The sequence below is a fragment of the Psammomys obesus genome, unplaced genomic scaffold, assembly GCF_907164565.1.
Source record: "Psammomys obesus unplaced genomic scaffold, mPsaObe1.curated_primary_1811, whole genome shotgun sequence".
NCBI lineage: Eukaryota > Metazoa > Chordata > Mammalia > Rodentia > Muridae > Psammomys > Psammomys obesus.
Window position 1 is genome coordinate 8,348,477 of NW_026591598.1, and position 15,706 is coordinate 8,364,182.

At 49.0% G+C, this 15,706-nt stretch overlaps 2 protein-coding genes across 3 annotated transcripts; one reads left to right on the forward strand and one right to left on the reverse strand.

Moving 5' to 3' along the window:
- Nucleotides 1-285: 285 nt before the first annotated feature.
- Eif3i (eukaryotic translation initiation factor 3 subunit I) lies at nucleotides 286-7,923 on the reverse strand. Its single transcript, XM_055611126.1, has 11 exons — nucleotides 7,866-7,923; nucleotides 7,681-7,773; nucleotides 5,937-6,024; nucleotides 4,418-4,483; nucleotides 3,833-3,982; nucleotides 3,627-3,754; nucleotides 1,818-1,928; nucleotides 1,620-1,709; nucleotides 1,282-1,355; nucleotides 573-665; nucleotides 286-445 (listed from the first exon to the last, which is right to left on the reverse strand). The coding sequence occupies exons 1-11, from the start codon at nucleotides 7,866-7,868 to the stop codon at nucleotides 364-366; spliced, it is 978 nt and encodes a 325-aa protein (XP_055467101.1). The 5' UTR covers nucleotides 7,869-7,923; the 3' UTR covers nucleotides 286-363.
- Nucleotides 7,924-7,940: 17 nt separating this feature from the next.
- Nucleotides 7,941-15,527, forward strand: Tmem234 (transmembrane protein 234). Of its 2 annotated transcripts, none has more exons than XM_055611128.1 (5): nucleotides 7,941-8,003; nucleotides 8,260-8,411; nucleotides 9,533-9,599; nucleotides 14,474-14,566; nucleotides 14,787-15,527. In XM_055611128.1, exons 1-5 carry the CDS (start codon nucleotides 7,988-7,990, stop codon nucleotides 14,876-14,878), a joined length of 420 nt encoding a protein of 139 aa, XP_055467103.1. In that variant the 5' UTR covers nucleotides 7,941-7,987; the 3' UTR covers nucleotides 14,879-15,527. The 2 variants fall into 2 exon arrangements, with proteins under 2 accessions (XP_055467103.1, XP_055467102.1); XM_055611127.1 differs by having other exon boundaries at nucleotides 7,943-8,003; nucleotides 14,784-15,527.
- The last annotated feature ends 179 nt before the right edge of the window (nucleotides 15,528-15,706 follow it).

Consider the following 15,706-nt stretch of genomic DNA (forward strand, 5'->3'; position numbering starts at 1 on the left):
TAAACCTAACAGGTGTTTGTGCCTTTTTATTTGTGATAGCGGGTTAAATAATACCGCTGTGATAACGACAGGGCTAATAACAATAAACATTACATAGCCCAACACCTCTGTTACCCTTTATTTACTACAACATGAAGGTGCCTGCAACAGGCCAACCCAGAGCAATGCAGAGTCTGGGTGCAGACAGAAGGCCCAAATAATAAAAGTATTCCTTATTACTGTCAGCCAGTGGGGGTCAGTGAAGAGGGAAAACCAGACAGCTGCACAAAATGGCAGACAAAGAACTATTTTTAACAAACTAATTTATTTCTCAGAGTCTAACACCTGGAAGCAGGCTCCTTGTGCACATGGAGAGTCAGCTCCTTAGGCCTCAAACTCAAACTCAAAGTACTGTGGGTCGAAGTAGTGGATTCGGACATAACCGTCTTCGCCGCCGCTGCTGTAGCTGGAAAGAGATGGACAGGGACTGTCAGATGCTGCTGTGGGAAGGGAAGCCTGCGCAGAGCACACAGCAAGTGGGCAGAGACCCCCTGGCCCTGCCACTGAGATCAGACCCTTCAATGGGGCCATACCTCTTGCCATCAGGATGGAAGGCAACACTGTTGATAGGACCAAAGTGGCCCTTGACTCTTCCAAACTCTTCCTCAAAAGCCAAATGGAAGAACCTGGAGAGGGCGAGTAGTTATTAGTTATTATTATTATTATTTATTCTCCATCTCTTTCCAAAATACATTAGAGGCAGCATTCTACAAAATGAAGACCGCTCAGGCAAAATTCTATGTAACAAAATTAATAAAGGAAAGAAATTAGAATAAAGGGATGAAATAGGATGAAGTTAAAGAAACCATGACTTCACAAACATCCGCCCTTCTTGCGATCACCAGGCATTTACAATGTGGGCGGGACTCTAAACCTTGGTATTAATCTGATATGAGTACGCTATCCCTGCCCATTAAACAGCAGAGAATCCCGGGACAGAGTCTCACGTAGCCGGGGTGAGCTAGGAGTTGGCTAAGGCCAACCTTAAAGTCATGGTTCTCCACCTCTACAATGATCCAAACTGTACCACAGGCTTGGGGCCACCACCTGTGGGTGGTGCCAGGGACATAAGCCTGGTGTGCTAGGCGGGCACGTTTGTCAGCTGCATGTCCAGCTGAGTTCATGAGCTCATCTGCTGCTTTAGCCATCTGCCACACTCCCTATGTGTGGTCAGGAAGCTTGTGTAAATTCTGAAAGGCGTCCTCCATGTGGTTTCAGTATTAGAGCTTGCTTCCCCTTTACCTGGCCTCAAACTTGCCAATCCTGGTGGAGGTTGTTGTCACGTCCATGGCTTCCTGACCACCTCCCAGCACCACCTAAGGAAAGAAAGTCTAGTGCAGCCTTTGTCCTCTGCTCTTAACGCCTCCCACCCAGATGAGAGGATCCTCATGGAGGGGCCGACAGCCACTTCAGTACCTCCTGCCCAGTTCCCTGGGCTACCCGGTCAATCAGCACTGTAACAATGGCAGGATCCCCCTCTGCCCGAAACCACTCCCCCCACCCAGCATTTCCAGCCTAACTGTTAGGCAAACACCCAGACTGCAGAAGCTTTAGCAGGAAGCCTGAGCGGTTCTTCTTACATGGTCATAGTTGGGAGAGAGGGCAGCTGAGTTGACAGGTCGTTCTGTTCGGAAAGTCTTCTGATGTTCAAGGCTTGTGGAGTCAAAGAGCTGGAGAGACGGGAGGGGAGAATGTGGGATGGGCACCTCTTTGGGCAGGTCAGGCTGGTTCGGGAGGAGGGCAAGTGAGCTTCCCCCAGACGCCTTACCCAGGCTCACCTTAGCTGTGTTGTCCTTGGATGCAGTGACAAACATGGTCATATCTCTGGACAACTGGATGTCATTGATCTGCCGGGAGTGTTCCTTAACATTCACCAACACCTCTCCAGACTGGAGGAGGAGGGAGAGTTAGACTTGCCGGAGTCCCACTATTCCCCAGAAACCTGAGACAAGCTAGACTTCCGACTTTACTCCTTCTTTACCTCCTCAACCTAATCTCTTAACCCTAGCCAGAAGAGGGCATCAGATCCCAGTGTAGATGGTTGTGAGCCACCACGTGGTTTCTGGGAATTGAACTCAGGACCTCTGAAAGAGCAGACAGTGCTCTTAAACCACTGCGACATCTCTCCAGTCCCAGATATATTTTTAATTAAAAAGAAAAAGTATATGTATGGTGTGTGCCTGTGTATACATATATTACATATGTGTCAGGTGGGAGGAGAACATGGAATCCCCCGGAACTGGAGTTACACGAAGTTGTGAATTGCCTGATGTACTAGGAATGGAACTCAGGCCCTCTGCAAGAGCACCAAGTATTCTTAACTTCTGAGCCGTCTCTGTGGGCCAGGTCTTGCCCCACTAAGTTGTCTAAGGTTGGCCCTGAAGTCACTCTAGTTTAGGCACACCTGGAACTTTTTTTCTTTTTTGAGACAGACTTTCACTATGTATGCCTCACTGGCCTGGAACTGGCTATGTAGACCAGGCTGACCTGGAACTCAGAGCCACCTGCCTTTGCCTCCCAGGTGCCGGCACTAAAGCTGTGCAAGGAACTTCCGGTTGCCCTGTTTCACAGGTCCCACCTGTTATTGTGTGGGTTACGGGTGTGCCACCACACCCACCAGAAATGCATTGCTGTTTCCCCTTCTTTTCATTATCACCTCTCCCCTAACTCTAATCTCAGATTCTTGATATCCAGGGCTCACGCTAACTAGCCTCTCAAGTAACTGGGACTACAGTGCATATTCCTCTACTGGATGTCTAGCTAGGATGTGAATATCTAAACTCTCCATCACCCAGTTCAGGTCTATCCTCCAAGCTGTAGTTACAGAGGCTTTCTAAGCGGGAACAACAGCCTGCTGCCCAGAGAACTGGATCCTCACCTTCCGATGCTCAGACCTTCCACAGTTAATCCACTGCACTTCCCAGAGGACTGCATTCATTGGCTAGATCCGTACTCCCTACTATTGGGGACGGAACTCCTGGCCTTATACATGCTAGCAAGCATTCTTCCCCCGGCCACATTCCCAAATCTGCACTTCCGCTCTTCCTTTTCCCCATCTTTCCTGCAGGAAGATCTCTTTCCTTTTAGGATTTATTCATTTTTATTTTATGTGTTTAAGTATTTTGCCTGTCTCCCACTCGTATGTGTGTCTGTGTTTGTGTGTATATGTGTATGTATGTGCCTGGTGTTCAAGGAGCCAGAAGGTATCAGAAGTAGTCCTGGAAGGAGTTAAGGACTGCTGGGGGTGGGTGCTGGAATAGCCAGTGCTGCTAATCACTGAGCCGTTTTCTCCAGCCTCTGGGAGTTGTACTTATTTTCCATGACTCCATGTACCTGGCATCTCCTCAGGGACAGAGTACACTCGGATTTAGCTGAAATCTTTCTGTGGCATAGACTCAGCCTGACTCATGTACTGACTGTTTTTAAGCTGATGTCTGATTCTCATTGTTTGCCTAGGAACCTCACATAGCGTCTACTACTCCCTAGGGGCAGGAAAATGCTTATTTGTGACTACCATAACATGCCCTGAGTACTAGGCGACACACTTCTCAATACCTAATATCACCTGGTAACACTTGGCCCCTTACCTTGGCACTATACTGGTTGAGCTCTCCACTCTCATGGCCTGCGATGATGCACTCCCCCAAGGGCCCCCAAACGGCACTGGTGATCTTGGAATCATTGCAGGGGATCTTCATGTAGGGCTCATTGGTGTCTGTACACAGAGCAGAGGTCAAGCCCTGGGCTCCGAAGCCTCCCCCTCCCCCTCAGCCCTCGCTGGTCCTGCCCTCACCGATCTGGCTCCGATCCCGAAGATCAAAGAAGCTCACGAAACACTGGTACCCCATCTGCTTGTCGGTGGAGAACATGATGATGTTGCCTCCGAAGTCAAAGCCACACGTCCGGACGGCTGAGTTGGTCTTGAGAAGAGCCAGCTGCTTCCCTGGAGACGGGCAGAGTCCAGGTTACTCTTGTCTAATATTATCACAGGGAAGATCCGTCACAGTCATCAAGTCTCACAGTGTTTCTTCCCTGATGGCCTCAGGCCACCACTCTCCTCCCCACTGCTGGTCTCTAGCTGCCTTTCTAGCCCCTTCCTCTAGCACTTCATGAATTCTGCTAAGGTGGCCCTATGCATGGCAGGTTCCAAGACAGGTCTCCTGTGCAGAGTCCATTTCTCCTGAATGCCCCAACATAGAAGCAGATGCACAGCAATCACTCAGGAGCAAGAATAATGACCTCCTCTCTCTTCATTGTCACAGCTTCTACTGCTTGGATCTTGTTCAAACCCACCAGTCCACTATTCTTCCCTGCTCAAACTCAAGTTTTACAGAACTTTTTTTTTTTTTTCCTGAAAAAGCAAATGACCCAGGCTTACCTGTTTCACAGTCCCAGAGACGACAGCTGTTGTCAGCTGAACCAGTAAGGACATGTTTGGTGTCCCCTGAAGAAGGTGTTAAGAAACATGACTAGGGTTGAAGAAATGGTTCAGTGCTAAAGAGCACTGGTTAGGGGGTGGAGCGATGGCTCAGATTTAAGAGCACTGTCTACTCTTCCAGAGGTCCTGAGTTCAATTCCCAGGAACCACATGATAGCTCACAACCATCTATAGTGAGATCTGGTGCCCTGTTCTGATATGAAGGTATACATGCAGCTATTGTATACATAATAAATAAATAAAATTAAAAAAAAAAAAAGGTTTCAAAAAGAGCACTGGCTATTCTTGTAGAGGACCTGGGTTAAATTCCAGCACCTATGTGGTAGCTCACAACTCCAGTTCCAGGGGATCCACTGCCCTCTTATGGCATCCAAGGGTACTAGGCCCACATACATGCATGCATGCAGGCAAATAAATTCTACACACAGAATAAAATAAAAATGACAAGGGCTGGGGAGATAGCTCAGTGGGTAAAGTGCTTGAAGTGCAATATGAGGACCTCAACTGGGATCCCCAGCACCCACAAAAGACTCAGGTGTGCCTGCAGTTACAGTGCTGAGATGAAGACAGGAAGTCCAGGGACTGACCGGCCAACTCTAGCTAATCAGTGAGCTCCAGACTCAAGAAAAGGTTATTTTTAGTTTTCATCTCAAAACAAACAAACAAACAAACAAAAAATTGGAGTCAGGCGGTAGCAACACATACCTTTAATCCCAGTACTTCAGAGGCAGGTGAATCTCTGAGTTTGAAGTCTACACAGTGAGTTCCAGGGCAGTCAGGGAGGGCTCAGAGGTTTGTAGCATTGGCTACTAGAAGACCCAGGGAAGAATCCCAGCACCCACTTGGTGGCTAACAGCCATCTGTAACTCCTGTTCTGGATGCCTTCCGCTCGCACCGAACACACATGGTAAACAGACACACGTGTAGGCAAAACACCCAAACATAAAACTAAATCTTTTTTTCCCCTTGGTTCTTTGAGATAGGATTTCTCTGTGTAGCCCTGGCTGCCCTGGAACTCACTCTGTAGACCAGGCTGGCCTCAAACTCAGAGATTTATCTACCTCTGCCTCCTGAGCACTAGGATTAAAAGCATGTGCCAACACCGACTAGCTAGAAAACTAAATCTTTAGGAAATAAAGAAAAAGTTGAAGAATGATTGAAGACAACCTGATGCTGACCAGATTCATCACCCAGCCATAAATACACACATACAAAAGAAAATGACTAAGTCCGCCTGCGTCCATGTCCTCTTGGAAGCCATCAAAGCATCTCCTAGTTCAGTACCAAAGACTTTTCTCCCTTTTACCTCAGTGTTCCAAAACTCGACCTTTCCTGTTTCCCCAACAGATGATCCAACTGGCAGTAGAGAGTGTTATTCTCTAGACCATTCTAGCAGGTCAAACTTCCATCCTCCAAGCCAGCATCTCCAAGGTTGGCCCACCCACCGCAAAGAGGATACAGTCCGCGTCCACACACCACACAGCTCCAGTGTGGCCCATGTAGGTGCCTAGCCTCTCGCCATTCACAGAGTACCACACATTGACGATCTGGAAGAGTGAAATGACAGGACGCGTTACATCCTCGAAAAAGCAATAGCTTACTTTGCCCTTATAAGCCCTCTGTAGACTCCGGCCAAGCCAACTCTGCCTTCTGCTCATTTATTGGTGGAAAGGTGATTTAAAAGACCAGCTCCTGGGTTCTTCTCCCTTCCTTAGGAAACAGCAGCAAGGCCAGGCCTTCAGAAGGTCCTCATCATCTGCTTTTGTCTAGACGCAGCATCCCTCTGAAGAACAAAGGCTAAGCCGAGGTCCACCTTCCATATCCTGTCCAATTTGGAATAGATGGTAGTACAGACGTACTGGCTCCAGTGCTTCATCACTAGCCCACCATGTGATCTTAAATACAGCGCTTCTTCCCTTTAAAAGGCTAGGACAGGGGGCTGGGGAGATAGCTCAGAGGTTAAGAGCACTGGCTGCTCTTTCAGGGGTCCTGAGTTCAGTTCCCAGCAACCACATGATGGCTCACAACCACCTGTAGCATCTGTAATGAGAGCCGGTGCCCTCTTCTGGCCTGCAGGCACACATGGAGGCAGATCACTATACATATAATTTTAAAATATATATTTTAAAAGACTGGGACAAGCTGTGTGTATGTAGCACACACTTCTATTCCCAGGACCAGGAGGCTGAGGCAGGAGGATGGAGAGGTGAAGGACAGCTTGGAAATATACCTCATCCCCACCAACAGCTTTCTTCAAAGGGCAGCTGTGAAGCTCCAGTAAAATGTCTATGAAACTTAAAATGTAAGTGACTCACGCCATGTATATTGAGGAGCTATTTACAAGAATGACTTCACTTTATTGACGGAGGTACTTAAACTGTCCACGTTTTATTAAAAGGGAAAATTGTAGTTTAGAAAGTTAAATGTCAGCAGGGAGCGGTGGCACACACCTGTAATCCCAGCACTTGGGAGGCAGAGGCAGGTGGATCTCTGTGAGTTCGAGGCCAAACTGGTCTACAAAAAGAGTTTAGGAGAGCCAAGGCTATGCAGAAAAAAATCTGTCCCCAAAAAAACAAAAAGCTAAATGTCTGTTCAAAGTCACACCACTAGCAGATGCAGGAGACTTCAGACTCCCCACCGTTAACCATCAGTTTACTGCCTCCGGGTGCAAATGCTTCAAAGGCAGCACCCAAAGGGGCTGTGCACCAAGTATCAATGTGGGGTTGAAAAGACCAAGCTAGGCAGCCTAAATCCCATGTCCTTTTCCTCCTTCCCCCTTTTTGCTTTACGGTGCTAGGGATCCAACATAGGGCTGGGTGCATGTTAATCTGAACTACAACCCCAAGCCCCCGTAATGACACTGCTCACTGCCATGGACCAATTTTATCTTCTAGGTTGTCGGTTCTGGTTCTTCCCATCCTCAGAGTTATTAGAGCTGGCCCTGTCCTTGTCCCCACTCCCACTTTCACACAGTCTCTTATTTATCTTCTCCCTGGGTCCTCTTTCTTTCCAACCACCAACTTCTTCCAGGTGTCCCTGGCAGGATGCTGTCGCTAACCTAGCCCAGTTTGGGTGGTTGTCCTTGCTTTTTAGAGGAGATGCCCTCAGGTGGCAAAGCTTATTCACCCACCACCCCGGCGGCGCGAACTCGCCCCTCCGGCTGTCCCGCCCGCCCGCCGTCCCTCCCTCGCGCGGTTGCTCACAGGGTCTTTGGCCACAGTGAAGAGGAGGTCTCCTTCGCGGTTGTACTTGATCTGCGTGATGGACCGCTCATGGCCCTGCAGCAGGATCGGCTTCTGTGGGGACAGAACCGGAGTGTCAGTGCCGGGAACCTCGTCCCATGCTGACTAGGACCCCAAGACCGCGGCACCCCGCGCCTGGAACTCACCATCCTGGTGGTGACGCGAGGAGAGAGGCAATGTGAGTAGGACCGGAAGAAGACTAGAAGTGACTTCCGGATGGAGGGACTCCGCCCCCTCGCTCCCGGAAGTAGAAGGGCCTGACGTTTCCATGGCGGCTTCCCTGGGTGGGTAGCTGGCCCCGCCCCTCCAAGGGCTCCTTCTTTGGCTATGGCAAATTTTCTCACTCCCCTGCTACCTCTGAAGCTTCGGGCTAGTAAGCCCTGGACCCTGGTCCTTCGGACTCAACTTCCGCCGGCTTCGGGGTCGGGTCCTCCCGGCTATCGCAGCGGGGCGCTCGGCGCGGGAGGGAGATGGAGACGGCCAACCCGGCTGGAGGATGCCGGAGAGGGCCTGGGTGACCCTCTGACCCTTTGCTTTCAGGGCAGGTGCTTGCCCTGGTGCTGGTGGCCGCACTGTGGGGTGGCACGCAGCCGCTGCTGAAGCGTGCCTCCTCCGGCCTGCAGCAGGTGCAGGAGCAGACATGGGCCCGGCAGCTGTTGCAGGAGATGAAGACTCTCTTCCTGAATACCGAGGTGCGTCTTGGACCGCCGCTCCCTTGGAGGAGCCGCTGAGCGTTTGGTCACTGGTTGGCCAGATTCCCAGCCCACCTCCTACTCACTAGAAGCTCCCGGAAGAGTCATTTATCCTCCGTGAGCCTCAGGCTCATCATCGGTAAAATGGAAATTTTAATGATAACTTATGTTTAGTGCTGATATAAGAATTGAGGTAAGATACGTAAAACACTAGCATTCGGCCTAGTACAGCATATATGTTCAGTCTATGACTGCTATTTAAATTCTTTTTGTAGGTAGGGTTTCTCTGTGTAGCCCTGGCTATCCTGGAACTCGCTCTGTAGACCAGGCTAGCCTCGAACTCAAGAGATCCGCTTGCATCCGCCACCCTAATGCTAGGACTAAGGGCGTGCGCCTCCACCGCCCGGCTCTCTGACTGTTATTAATGTCACCCTATCAATTATATAACTGTTGTGAACCTTTTCAGAAGCTTCCTTTGGGCCCAGCTTGCCCTAGGGTAGAGCATTAAGGCTATCGAAAACTGCCTGCAACCCGTGGCTGCCGATGTAAGCTAGCTAGATATGCAGCCCTCTCAGAGACAAGGGGAAGGAGGGACATACGGATGAAGAGCAGTGTGAACTCAGAGGAGAGAGATGGAGCTGGAGGACTTGGAGTGGGCTTCTTGGAAGGGGTGCCACTGGCACTGAAGGCCTTTTACCTGTGGGGAAGATAGAAACTGGCCATGACGATAAGGGATAGGACATTTTGGCCCATAGCGTACATTGAATGTGTTTTACTCTTTGCTCTAAAGGGTCTTCAAATACATTAGCGTTCCCTGGGCATTTATAACCATCCTTCCCCACTGGGGGAAAGCCTACACTACAAAACTACAAAACTGAGTTGTGAGCCCAAAAGGGGTCAATATCAGATATCCTGCACATCAGATTTTTACATTACAATTCATAATAGTAGCAAAATTAGTTATGAAGTAGCAATGAAAATAAGTTTAAGGTTGGGAGTCACCACAACATGAGGAACTGTACAAAAGGGTCGCAGCGTTAGGAAGGTTGAGAACCGCTGTGCTCGAAGAACACAGCACAGTGCATATGTAGGCAGTCACTGACAGCGCTCTCCTTTTCCAGTACCTGATGCCCTTTCTCCTCAATCAGAGTGGCTCCCTTGTCTACTACTTGACCTTGGCCTCAGCAGGTAGGTCTCTGGCTTGGACCCCCTCTGGGATGGGGGGCCATTTTTTCCCAAAGAGAACCTGAAATACTTGGACCTGTCAGTGAGGGAGAGCGCTTGTTTCTGGTCCTTCTCTGAGCCACAGAGGTATGCGTGTGTGGTAGGCACTGCGGCTGGCCTGTAGCAGCCAAGGGAGGCTCATGTTGCTGTCGTTAAGTCAAGACTTGTCTTATTTATTTTGGGAGGAGGGTTTTTTTTTTTTTTTTTGGTGGTAATTTTTCTTTGATAGTGCAAAAATTTGGGGGGAGATAGGTTGGTTTTTTGAGGCAGGGTTTCTATGTGTAGCCCTGGCTGTCCTGTACTTCCTTTGTAGACCAGGCTGGCCTCAAACTCATAGCGATCCACCTGCCTCTGCCTCCTAAGTGCTGGCATTAAAGGTATGCACTACCACTACCCAGCAGTTTTAATTTTTTATTATATTTATTTATTTTGTGTGTGTGTGTGTGTGTGTGTGTGTGTGTGTGTGTGTGTGTGTGTGGTTAGAGAACAAGTTTTCAGGGTAGGTTCTCTCCTGTCACCATGTAGATGCTGAACTCAGATCATCTTGATGACAAGTGCCTTTACCCACTGAAGTCTCACTGGCCCCTTGTTTGTCATTTTTGAGACAATCGCCCTAACTCAGGATGGCTTCCAAATCATGATTCTCGTGCCTCTGTCTTCCAAGTGCTAGGATGATGGATGTTCACCAGACACCCATGTGGGTGATGCTACACTACCTGCTCAGTCTGGAGTGAGTGCCTTATTTGAATCTTGGTTTTATATAGCGGGCTTCATAGCATTGTGAAGGTTAATTCAACGTATGAGAAGAATCTTGCCAAGTACGTGACATATAGTAGAGGCTCAATAAATATAAATATCCTTTCTTCAAATGTTTGTTGACTGTTCCTACTACATTAGATTACGTTTTTATTTATATCATGACCTTCTGAAACAAGCATGTTTATCTTCATTGAGGAGAAGTTATAACACTGGACAATTTACCATGCTTGCCTTAAGCCCAACAGCATGTTAGTGCAAAGGGATTTAAAGCTTCATATTAATGGTTATATGCTGGACATGGTAGCTCATGTCTGTAACCCCAGCAGCCCGAGGCTGAGGCAGGAAGAGAGCCACAAGCTCACAGAGGTTTAGTGAGTTCTAAGCCAACCTGTCTCGAAAAACCAACAAGAAACTCTGCCCCACCCCCACGTTTTTGCCTTTGAACTTCTGCAAAAGTCTCCTAGCTGTGGTTTTGTCTACCCTGAGTCAATTGCCGCAAGAGGAGGAAAGGACCTGGTAAGATGGCCTCCAGATCTCATACTTGAGATTCAAGTAGAGAGAGTCAGTATTCGTAAGGCTTTAATTACTGGGCTGGGGTGCAGCTCATTTGGTAGAGTCCTAACCCAGCATGCATGAGGCCCTGGGCTCTGCCCCAGCTCCCAATAAACCCTCGGGGTGGTTATTAGCTGTAGTTCTAGTGCTTAGGAAGTGGGCCCAGGAGGATCCCAAGTTTAGGGTCCTCCTGGCTACTAGCAAGTTCAGTAGGAGCAGCCAGGAATACTTGAGAGCCTGTCTTACAAAAACAGAGGGAGAGGGCTCCACAGGAGAGGCGCCCACCACTAAGCCTGATGACCAGACTTTGATGTCTGGAACATAAAAGGTCAGAGGAGTGAACCCATTCCTGCAAGCTGTCCTCTGCGCTCCACATGTGTGGTTGGTGTTTCTCAACATCTCTGGCCTAATGTAGCTTCTGCGGGGAGGATTTTGGAACTTACTGTCCCTTAGCTGCATCTGGCTATTTATGAAGTTTTTACTTTTTATTTATTTTTTGGTATTCTGACACAGTTCCTCTGTGAAGCCCTGGCTGTCCTGGAACTCAGAGATCTGCCTCTGGGATTAAAGGTGCGCACCACTGTCGCCATGCTTGTTTATGAAGCTTTTAGCTTTCAGTTTTAGGGCTCAAATACAGAGTGTTTGTTAAAATTAGAAAAGCCAGGCATTGTGGTACATACAAGTAATCCCAGTAGTTAGGAAATATAAAAATGAGGGTCAGGAGTTCAAAGTCAGTGGCAGCTACATAGGAAGTTTGAGGTTAGCTTGGTCTACATGAGAAACTTGCCTCAAGAAAAAAGAAGATCTGAGCAAATTGCATTTGTAAAAAAATTTTGACTATTTTATATATGTGAGTATTTTTGCATGCATAGATATGTGTGTACCATGTCCTGTTTGTGCTCACAGAGGTGAAAGAGGTCTTCAGGTCTTGTAGAACTGGAGTTAGAGAGAGCTGTGACCTGACATGTGGGTGCTGGGTGAGCTCTTAACCTCCCCTCCATCTCTCTGGACCCTTATGATTGTTAAAAATTTACTCATTATGTGTGTGTAGGCGTTTGTGTTCCTGTGCACATGTTGAGGTCATAGGTCATAGAACAGCTTTTGGCAAATGGCTCTCTCCATGTGGGTCCTATAGGTCAAAGTCAGGTTGTTAGGCTCGGTAGCAGGCATCCTTACCCACTGAGCCATCTCACCCATCTCTCTAGCCTTTCTCAAAAAGGAAAAACCTTAAGTATATGGCTTTAGTGTGTTTCCTGTACAGCAAAGATCACAATGCTTCTGCAGGGCTGTGAAAATGCCGTGCAGGGCACAGAGCACCCAGGGAGTGCCGAACCGCAGATGAGCCCTGTGCTCAGACTTGTGTTGCTGTACGCTTTGGTGCCTGCCTGTCCCCATGAAATCTCCGTTGCCTCTGAGTGTAAAGACCTCATTCTTGAGTTTGTTTGTTTAAGGTGAGGTTTCTCCATGCAGTCTTGGCTGTCCAGGAATTTGCTGTGTGGACCAGGCTGGACTCACATTCATGAGATCCACATGCTCTGCCTTCTGGGATTAAAGGTGTGAGCCATAGGGGGCTGGAGAGATGGCTCAGGGGTTAAGAGCACTGTCTGTTCTTCCAAAGGTCCTGAGTTTCGTTCCCAGCAACCACATGGTGGCTCATTACCATCTATGATCTGGTGCCCTCTTCTTGCTTGCAGGCAGAACATTGTATACATAATAAATAAATATTAAAGAAAAAAAAAGGTGTGAGCCATCATGCCTGCTCTTAGTTTTTTAAATGATCTCACTCTATAGCCAAGGCTGGAATTCAGATGTAACCCAGGTTGGCCTTGAACTCCTGCTTGTCTTCCTGTCTTAGCCTCCTAAGAGCTGGGAATACAAATGTGAGCTACCACATTTAGTAAGATCTCATTTATGTTATCTAACCAGGCTGGAGAGATGGCTCAGTGGTTAAGAGAACTTGTCCTTACAGAGGACCCCAGTTCAACTCCTAGTACCACATGATGACTCACACTGTTCCAGAAGGTTCTGACATTCTCTTCTGACTTCCCAATGTACAACACAGGCATAAAAGCAAAAACACTCACACACACATAAATCTTGAAAGGAAGGAAGAAGCAACTAAGCTGGTCGCTCTCAGAGGTCAGATATCCATTCCAGAGGCCTGAGGAAGCACTGAACTTGGAGGCAGGAGATCTGGACCTCAGCCCTGAGCCTTGAATCACTTCTGTGGAAATGAGCTCATTCTCTATGTTGTTTCTCGGAAGCAGCCTTCCTTGTAACCCTTGCTGGCCTGGATAGCATTCAGTATGTAGACCAGGGTGTCCTTGAACTTGAAGCAGTCTTCCTGCCTCTGCCTCCTGTGTGCTGGAAGTACGACTGTGCACATGCTGCTTACTTGGCCTGTTGTTGTGTAATCGTGTGTGTGTGTGTGTGTGTGTGTGTGTGTGTGTGTGTGTGTGTGCCGTGTGCCTGAGTGCATGTTCATTTGTGCACGTACATGTGGGAGCTAGAGGTCGATGTTGGGTGTCTTTCTGAATTACACTCCGAGTTAGTGTTGGAGACAGGGTCTGGGAGTGATCCCAGAGCCCACTGGTGTCTATCCTGGCTGGCCAGCTGCCCTAGGGCTCCCCCCACCTCTGCCACCCCCATGTCCCAACACTTAGCTTACAGATACATGCTACCTTGCCCAGCCTTTACATGGGTGCTGGAGCAGCCTGAACTCAGATCTCCATGCTCTCATGCAGGCGTTTTAGTGAGCATCTCCCCACAGTGTCCATTTCCCCACCTCCTCCCTTCCTCCCCCCTCCAAGACAGGGTTTCTCTGTAGCCCTAGCTGTCCTAGAACTCTCTCTCTGTAGACCAGGCTGGCCTCAAACTCACAGAGATCTGCCTGCCTCTGCCTCTTGAGTGCTGGAATTAAAGGCATGCACCACCAACTGGCTGCCCATCTCCCCTTTTTAATAGTCTTGCTATATGGCCCAGGCTGACCTCAAACTTGGGATCTTCCTGTCTCAATCTCCTGATGACTAGGATTACAGGTTTGTTCCCCAACGTCTGCCTCGTGATAGGTGTTTGTTTGTTTGTTTGTTTGTTTATTTATTTATTCATTCATTCATTCATGAGATAGGATCTTACTATTTAGCCCCAGGCTGGCCTTGAACTCACAGAGATCTGCCTGCCTCTGCTTCCAAGGTGATTGAATTAAAAACTTGTGTCACCTTGACTGTCTTGTGCTCCTTTTGTAAATGTGGTGTTGGTGGGGCTGGGGAGATGGCTCAGTGGTTAAGAGCACTGACTACTCCTCCAGAGGACCTGGCACCCACATGGCAGCCCCCAACTGTCTGTAACTCCAAGATCTGACACCCCCACACAGACATACTTGCAGGCAAAATACCAGTGCACATTAAAAACATAAAAAAAGTACCGATGGTGATGAGGAGAGAAGAGGGAGGAGGGGGTGTTGCAAATATTCTGTCCCTAGAAAGCAGTCCCTGCATCTAGGGATTTTTCTTGTTCTGACTGCCCAGATCTGACTTTAGCTGTGCCCATCTGTAACTCTCTGGCCATCGTCTTCACAATGATTGTTGGGAGGATCCTCGGAGAAGATATTGGTGGAAAACGTAAGCTGCACGTGGGGATGGCTGCATGTGTGAGCTTGTCTCCCATGGGTGGGAGAGGAGAGGTTGCCCTTTGCTCTGTGACAAATCTCCCCTATCTCCCTCCTCCACCACCTGATTCTGGGTAATCTGGGGACAGAGGCTGGGGTGGGGATCAGGCACCGTCACTCTTTCCTTAGCCCTGCTGACCCCAGCCCCTTGCCGTTTTTCTTTATCTCAGAAGCAGTGGCCGGCATGGTGCTCACCATCACAGGGATCACGCTTTGCATCACAAGCTCGGTGACCAAGACCCAGGGCCAACTGTCGGCCTCTTGAGCAGGCCAACCTGTCCTGCATCTCTGCCGTGCTCGGCTGACTCTGCGCACTGAGGTACAGGTAGAGTGAGACATTGGCTTAACTGTCTCCTCTCCTGGACCACATCTACCTCAGGGGTGAACAGCACTGTCCAGAGTTCAGGACAACCAAGGCTACACAGAAGAGCCCTGCCTCAAAAAAGCAAGCAAGCAAGCAAACAAAGCAATAACTCTGGGAAGGTTGTGTAATCTTGGGTGGGTTCAGCTGTTGAGATTTAGCTGGCCATAGTGGCCCATGCCCTTAATCCCAGCACTTGGGAGGCAGAGGCAGGTGGATCTCTGAGTTCAAGGCCAGCCTGGGCTATAGAGTGAGTTCCAGGACAGCCAAGGCTACACAGAAACCCTGTGTAGCCAAAGGAAAACCAAAGGAAAAAAGGGGGCTAGCACTGGAGACTACACACACCCTTAACAGCCTCTGCCCCAGCAGCCATCTTGTCTTCCTGCTGCCAACTCAGGCAGCTGTTACCTGGCCTCTATCACCTGACCTGCTGGCCTGCTCTAGACTACGGAATCTGCAGAGCCTCAGCCACATGGAAAGGGCTGGCTGCAGTCTCTGAACCAGGAATGTCTGGCAGACTCCAAAGCTCCGTTACAGTGCCTTGGCTGGCTGATGGTGGAATTCAGGGAGAGGGGTTACATCCGACAGGTGGAAGAAAAGTGAACTAACCAGCTCTGGGCAAAAATGCAAGCAAATACACAGCTGCATGCTGATCAGCACCTGGCTGCAGCAAGCACCTGGCCAGCAGCAGCTCTCAATAAACCTGCTGCAAACAAAGCTTAGTGAAGCCGT